This window comes from Echinops telfairi, unplaced genomic scaffold (assembly GCF_000313985.2).
Source record: "Echinops telfairi isolate 266 unplaced genomic scaffold, ASM31398v2 ScPeMD7_7458;HRSCAF=8496, whole genome shotgun sequence".
NCBI lineage: Eukaryota > Metazoa > Chordata > Mammalia > Afrosoricida > Tenrecidae > Echinops > Echinops telfairi.
In genome coordinates, this window is record NW_022111358.1 from 35369781 (window position 1) to 35377447 (window position 7667).

At 56.8% G+C, this 7667-nt stretch overlaps 1 protein-coding gene across 5 annotated transcripts in view; it reads right to left on the reverse strand.

Moving 5' to 3' along the window:
* Window positions 1-2126: 2126 nt before the first annotated feature.
* STRADA (STE20 related adaptor alpha) overlaps window positions 2127-7667 on the reverse strand; it is a 28229-nt gene continuing 22688 nt past the window's right edge. For all 5 annotated transcript variants that reach the window (XM_045299734.1, XM_004707269.2, XM_045299733.1 and 2 more), the window contains 9 exons: window positions 7293-7395; window positions 6875-6996; window positions 5919-6027; window positions 5683-5806; window positions 4588-4759; window positions 3984-4088; window positions 3279-3520; window positions 3031-3073; window positions 2127-2826 (listed from right to left, as the gene is read on the reverse strand). In XM_045299734.1, the coding sequence (XP_045155669.1) occupies window positions 2674-2826; window positions 3031-3073; window positions 3279-3520; window positions 3984-4088; window positions 4588-4759; window positions 5683-5806; window positions 5919-6027; window positions 6875-6996; window positions 7293-7395 (1173 nt within the window). In that variant the 3' untranslated portion in view covers window positions 2127-2673. The remainder of the gene's footprint in view (window positions 2827-3030; window positions 3074-3278; window positions 3521-3983; window positions 4089-4587; window positions 4760-5682; window positions 5807-5918; window positions 6028-6874; window positions 6997-7292; window positions 7396-7667) is intronic.

Below are 7667 nucleotides of genomic sequence, written 5' to 3' on the forward strand. Positions count from 1 at the left end.
CCTCCGCGCTTTGTCTTCGCGGCCCGGCCCCCCGCCTTTGTCTGCCCCTGGCCCCGACCGGCGGCCCGGCCCCGCGTTTGGAGGCGGCTGGGTCTTGAGGACCACCAGGCTTCTTGGGAGCCCTGCAGCGGAGGCAGACGCGGGGCGAGCTGAGCTACTTTAACCTCAGTTTCTCCTGGCTGACCCTCCAGGACGCATAGTGGTCCCCGCCTTGCCCTGCGTAGGCCTGGCACCCTGACGGACCCCACTGGGTGCCCCGCCGCCAGGGGCCACACCCTCATGGGCCCCCATATGAGAACAGCACAGAGTGGGCCCACTGGACAGTAAGAGGGAGGGAGGCTGGCCGGGAGATCCCTTGTATGTCGCCCTCCTAGGGGCAGGTCTGCATGGACATCGGGGGGCTCCCCCCCCCACCTTAGACAAGAGGCCTCGGAGCAGCACCCTTGCCCCTGAGCTTGGTTCTCTCCAGCTCCGCTGAGGGCACTACCTTCAGGGAAAGAGATTTCCATCTTTCAATAAGCAAATCCCAGAGCACCCAAAGCTCATTTGACAGTCAGAGGCCAGGAAATGAGAAGTGACTTGAAGGTACTAAAAGCTATGCCTAGGCAGGTAGGCTGGGTAAGAAGCCAGGTGTCCCCCCTAGTGGCTCTCTATCCCCCAGACCCTCAGTTCTGTTGGCTGTTGACTCCACTACCCCACAAGCCTGGTCCCTGATGGGCAGTGGAGCGCGGCTGTGCTGGGGAGACCAGGCAGTGGCTTCCTGGGCCCATGCCACTGCTACTTTTCCCTGAAGTCAAGCTGAAGCGGTTTCATGAAGCACAGCCCTAAATATAGCTTGTTCCCACACTGGCAGGAATAGAACTGGTGGCTCCAGAGCCCCAGCCCACACACTTGTCAGGGAACAGAACAGCTCAGTGACTCCATTTGCCAGCCTGGCAGGGGAGGGGGAGGGGGGCAGCAGGCTTCTTCCTCAGCCAACTGTTTCCTTGACTCACTCTGCACCCCTGCCCACAGTTTTCTTAGTCTGATGATGCTCTCTGGAGCTGTGGGCCTGAGGCACTCTGCCTGGGGTGTGTGTGCCCTTTTCTGAGGAGTCTCCAGCCAGCCCTGTGATCAGTCTCAAAGGCTGCAGAGGCTGTTGGGAGGCCGGAGGCGTCTGGGCTGGCATGAGCGGACTCTGCCCAGGAGCCACCAGGAGGACCGGCGGGTGGGTGTGGAGAATGGAGGCAGCAGGAAAGGAAATGGACTGAGGCAGGCGTTAAGCAAGGGGAACTTGAGGTTCAAACGCACACAGATGAACTCAGCAGGGGGAAGGAGGGGTCAGAGAAATGTGACCTGAGGGCCCTACTCACTGCCACCCACCACCCACCACCCACCAGGGTTGGTACCCTGCCCTGCCCCTCAGCCCCTGTAATTGCCAAGAGGTTGTTTTTAAACTGGTTCTGAAATTTCTGAGGAAAGAGAGAAAGTGAGGGCCTTTGAGGGTTCAAAGCAGCGTCAAGGAAGAGGAGGGGCACTTCCTTGATGTGCATTTAAGAGGCCACTCACCCTCACCCGGAGCAAATGTGCCACATGGGCACAGCCCTGTGGGGTACCAAGGAGGACTGAGACCATGGTTGGACTCAGGCCCTGGCAGATGCACATCTAGGCTCAGACAGGCACCCCAAGGCCCTGGGCCAGGAAGACAGGCGGGAGGGAAGGGGACAGGTCTGGTTCTCAGGTTACTTGCTCTGGGGGATTAGTACCAACAGTAACAAGACACCACAACTCCTATTACAAACCCTCTGCTCCCCTTCCCGCCCAAAAGGAGTCTTCTGCCTAAACCCCTAGTGACCCAGTGGGCCCGTGGAGAGGCTGGGCTCCAGCACCCAGGCCTCTCAGCCCCAACGCAGTTTGGTGGTCGGAACGTAATGCTGGCAGTTAGGAGGCAAATCGATCATGGGGTTTGAAAAACAAAATGCAGGCGTGTTGTGAGAGAGACGAGCTTGTGGGAGAAGGAGGAACTCCTATGTCCTCACAATCACGGCGTAGCAACTGGTGAGTGACCCGGTGGGCGGTCCTTGTCCATGCACTGGCACGCAGGGCTGGAGGGCCTGAGTGGACGCAGACACCAGCACTCTACCGGATTTCACTGGAAATTTTAATTTGTTCTGACATTAAACCGAACACACAGCATAAGGACGTGAGCCCTCAAGCCTTACCGTGGCACCAGGAAGGGGGAAATGCCCTTTCTTCCACCTCCAGTAGATGAAGTGTGGGGAAGGGGCAAGGTGTGCTGGCACAGACCACTGTGGAATTAGGCTGCTGGGAGAACAAGAGATGGGAGGAGGCCGTCCCAGAGTGCCCTGGGCTGCAGAGTGCAAGCCTGGGCTTGGGTTCCGCCCGAGAGCAGAGCAGCAGCATCTCTAAGGGCAGGCGGGGGTGTCAGCACTCCATCACCTCCCCTGCCCTCCCACCTCAGCCCTGGGTGGTCCCGTGAGTCTCCAGGCCTTGGAGCAATGAAGCAGTCTCTTTCCAGGAATTTCGTTCCCATCAGAAAGCAGCCAGCTCTCCTGGCAGACGTTGTCTTTGTGCCCAGCCTGCATCCAGGAGGGTGGGCGTGGGGCCAACCCTCAGGAGAGGCCCCTGCAGGCCCCGGGTCTGGGATGGAGAACGTGCACTGTCCACAGGGGCTCAGAATTCCCAGTCGTCCACCTCCAGTTCTTCCAGTTTTGTCACAAGGCCAAAGATTCCACTGTGATCCTGAGCCTGGCTACCCTCGAAACTGGTGATGGGGGTGACGGGACGGAGTAACTCGGGCAAGGCCTCTGAGGCACGCCGCTTGATCTGGGGGAAGAGAGGAGGGTGGGTGGTGGGCCCCAGGGCACCAGAGGGCTGTTGGGGCTCAGAGTCCCTCTGAAGAGAGAGCAATGCCCTGCAGGGGCTTCAGGGACTGTCCTTTCCTCTGATTCAAGAGGAGGAGGAACTAAAGACCACGCAATCAATGGACAGGCCAGGAGGGACCAGCAGTGGAGGCACGCGCTACTGTACCTGCTTGAAGAAAGAATGGTTGAGGAGGGTGCCGGCACTTGGCCTAGAGAGAAAGAAGAGACCAGATCGCACCCGGGCCACAGAAGCCCCGAGCCTCCCAACAGCCCCCAGCTCACCAGGACATGACAGGCAGTGCTGCCCATTCTGGCTCCTTAGCCCACCCTGTGGGAGCCCAGGCCCTCGCGGCCTGACTGGTGCCACAGCACCCTCAGCTCCCTGGCGTGCCCGAGCCCAGCCCCTCAGAGCACCTGACATCCGGGCTGCGCTGGAGGCACTGCTCCACGAAGTGGTGGAAGTGGGGCGAAAAGGTGCGGTGGTAGGGGTGGGAAGGTGAATCGCCATTGGAGGTCCTGGGGGTGCTGGGGGCCAGGCTCTCACTCAGGCCCGAGTTGGCGGCGGAGCGCGAGGCGCTCATGGTCAGCTCCTCGGCGGGGATCGTGCTGGTGTCCAGCAGGCAGGGTACGGTGCCGTTCAGTTTCTCCAGCAGCATCTGGGGAGGACAAAGCCGGCCGAGCTGGAAGGGGCCTGGAGGGCCTAGAGTGCTGCTTCACAAACACGTCTCCCCTCCACACATAGGGGCTTCGGGGGACAGAGAGAAAGAGAAGATGGAGTGAGTCTAACTTTTCCAAAGGTCGGCTAGCGGCCATCGGAAACATCAGAGAGGAGGAGGAGGAGAGGGTTTGCCCTTTCCGATAGGCTCCTCCCCTAAGTAAGCCCCTGCCAGAGGGTGCCGGGCAGCAGGCGGCAGAGGAGTGAGGTGCCCCAGAACAGGCCAAGCCTGGGAGGATGTTGCAAAGTCCCCAACTGCACGCAGCTGAAAGCAGCTGCCTTTGGTAAGCCTGGCCCCCTGGGTGTCCCCACGACCCTCCTAAGCAGCCCTGGTCAGAAACGGGGCCCTCCACAGACGTCTGTGACAGGCAGGTAGGCAGGCAGCCACTGAGCTGCAGGCTCACCTGGGTGGCAGGCATATCCTTGAAGGGCACATGGCCATTGGCCAGTTCACAGGCTGTAATCCCCACACTGTAGATGTCGGACTTGGCATCATAACCCTGAAGATTCTAAATGAGGAAAAACCACAGATGACTCCATTTGGCCTTTGTTCTGAGAAAAAGAAGGGGGTGGAGCAAAGGCTGAGGCTAGGAAAGAATGCGTCCCCAAATCAGCAGCAGCTGCTAAAGGCGGGCCTGCTTTGCTTCCTATGGAAGAGTAGCTCTGGCTTTGAAAGAAACACACAGTTGATGCTGTTGCGTTAACAAGCAGCAGGGCATGCTTGGGTGCCCCCCTCTCCTCCTGCTCAGTCCAGAGATGTGGACAGCCCTTCCAGTGGGCAGGCAGACCCTCTGAAGGGAGTGACAACAGCAGCAGGCATGTGGAAACGCTATAGAGGCGGGAAGCTGTCCCCCTGCAACAGGCAGGTGACGGCCTCGCTCGGCCTCGCTGAGTGGCTCCTGGGTTCCACCTGGCCAACGGTGCCCGTCCCAGCCTGAGGCCAGTCAGGCTTCAGGGAAAGCCCACAGCTGAGAGGGAGTGGGGGTCCCTAGGGCCCAGGACACAGACCTGCTGGAGGACTTCTGGGCTGAGCCACGGCAGAACCTTGATACTGTACTTGGGGAAATCGTGGACCACCCGTTGCCGCTGCCCGTGGCTTATCATGCTGAGGTTGCTGCGTAAACCGGACAGGTAGACCTTCCCGTCCACGGAGATCAGGATGTGGCTGGCTTTGACACTCCTGAGGAGGTGGGGAGGGGCGTCACAGGGCAGCAGGGCTCCACGCCACAATTTCTTTCTTTTTTCCACCAACTTTTAGCCTTCACACGCCAGGTCCAGTCAGTGAGTATGCGATACAGGTATACGTGAGCATTACGTGTACCGGATGCACATACAAACGGACTTCATGAAACATTCCAACAGACCCCTCCCTCCGAAAGAAGACCCCATTTACCCAGCACAGATCTAACACCTTTTTCGCATCTTGTTCACTTCCCTTTTTGGCTCACAGACCACCACGTCTTCCCCTGACTCCGGTAAGGCTTTCAACCAGTCTGTGTTTGCGGCACTGACTAGAGCATGCCCAGCAGCAGGCACCCTGTCACTCTGCCCCCAACCTGTTCTTTGCTCGCCACCCTGCCTTCAGGACCTGTCAGTGTTGCCACCTGAGCACACCCAGGCTGCATCTCCTGGCTGCTTTGCACAGTAGGTCTGACTTCCGACAACTTGCCAGTCTCGTAGGGGTAAAGTGACATGCTGTTTCCATTGATTTCTCTCTGATTAGTGCCAGGCTCTTGCGCTCTACCAAGAGCTAGAAAGCCGTCCAAGATGCTGACCTTTCCCCGTTGAAAGCGCCCCAGAGAGGAAAGGACGGGCACCTGTGCTGGCGGCTGACGGCCTGGCAGCGTGGTCCCTGGCTGAGTGTCTGCTCAGAGGCTTGCTAGTCTCTGACTTTCCTCTTCCATCAGCTTCATGACCCTACTCACCGCTTGGTTGGCTTGTTGTTCTTTTTTGTAGTTGACTAGCAAGACTGCCTTAAATAACCTCTCCACCAAGTCAGGCCAGGCCAGACCCTGTCGGTCCTTGATCTCAATCTCTGGCTTCCCTCACGTCAGTCAGGAGCCCACACTCCTGCCCTAGCCTTGGGCGAGCCTGGGGCCGTACCTGTGTACATAGCCCATGTGGTGGATGTAGTCTAGGGCCTTCAGCACCCCCTGCAGGATATAAGCGATGGCCAGTTCATTCATGCCGTCCATGAAGTGTGTACAGATGAGATCCTTGGCAGAACCTACCAGGAAGAATTTGTAAGAGACAGGAAAGGCGGCGGGGGAGGAAAAAGCACACGGGCAATCAGACAAGCAGGTTCTTCGCGGCCTTCTCGGTCACGCTTTCCCACTTACCATAAGCCATGAAAGACGTGACGGCCCACAGCTCGTTGTCGGCAATGAAGGTGGCTCGATAGGGCACAATATTGGGATGGTTGAAGAGCTTCGAGACGTGGAGCTCCCCCTGAAAGCAAAGATCAAGCTGGTCAGAGCCAAGGAGCCATGAAGAAGGGGACTCCTCATAAAGGGAGGGCCTGAGTCACAGGTAACTTAGTGTTTGCGGGGTGCTCAGAGCCCTACAGTAGCCCAAGCAAGTGCCCTCTAGCCTCACTTTGCCTCCTCCTGCACTATAAAATGAGGATGATGTTAACCACCTAGATCATCAGCTGGAACGGGACTTAAGTGAGTTCGTTTAAATGCTGTAAAGCATGTAAAACAGTATTTAGCTTACAGGAGGCACTCTGTTCATGCTGACTGCAAGGAATAATAAATGGAGCAAGAATGTATAAAAGGCATATTGGTGGCTCCATAGTTAAGCACCTGACGGTAATCGAAAGGTTGGTGGTTTGAGCCCACCAGACACTCCACAGAAGAGAGGTGGCAGTCTGCTTCCTTAACAATTACAGCCTAAGCCTCCTGTCCTTATCGGGTCATGTGTGTGGGAAGGGAGAAAGACGGGGCTTTCTACTCCTGTCGAGTTATAGTCTCAGAAACCCACAGGGGCGGTTCTACCCTGAGTCCCCATTGACTCGATGGCAGTGAGTAAGATGTGTTGGAATGGAGTCGACTGCAGCAGGTGCTTGGTATAAATGAATCCATGCCCCACCATGGCTGCTTTGGACAAGGAGAGAGGAATGCGGGTTCACTGACCAGCATTAAAGAATCTTGCGGACCAAATTCCCAAGGTTCTCTACTGCAAGCTTCCACGAGGGCTAAACATGTGGCCTTCCTACTTCCTGCCAGGTTCGTTTGGAGGGTGGGCAGTGGGCTGCCCTGTAATTACCACCAGACGCAATGTCCAGTCTTGTTACCTGCAAGAAGGTCACCATCTCATTGGAACAAGCTTCTAGATTAATCCTCCGCACCGTCACATACTCTCCCGATGGCTTGTACCTCGCCAGGTTCACTGTCATCAGGTCCTCGAATCCTTTGCCTGAAAGGCAAAAGCAATTCCTTAAACAAGAACGACAGCATCCCAGGTTTTCCTCCTCTGCCTTAAAGGAAAAGAGAGTCCGTCAAAAACTAATAAAAACCAGAACATCTCCTCCTATTATTTTCCAACCATTCTAACTGCTGCAGTCACTGGAGGGACCGAGGGTCCCTGAGCGAGGGCTTCAAAAGGACCTCATCTCTTCCACACTCGGCAGAAGCTGATCTGAGAGTCCCTATCTAGCTGTGCCCCCTGGCGCTCGCTGGTCTAGGAACGCCGAGGAGCAGGGTCATCATTACCTATGATGGTGAGCAGTTCGTAACACCCTCCCTCTGGCAGAAAGCTGCTCATGATCTCTTGCTTAGAGAAGGAGGCTATCGACTCTGAGCTTGCCTCATTGGTCTAGAGAAAAAGAAAAACAGGTTACTACGTGCACGCTGAGGGCAGCGTGGGGAAGCAGTAACTCAGACCCACGAGGAGACCAGCATCTAAATACACACAACAAACCCGACTCGGGCAAAGAAATATTGCCAGCACTATTTGAAAAGAAATGCGAATTTGAAAAGGAATGCAAAGTAAGACAGCAGCTGTTCAATGCAGTCATCAGCACCGATGTCAGAGCAAATCAGTGTTCATGCCATCCTCAAGGAGGGCCCTGGCCAGCTCCACGCAAC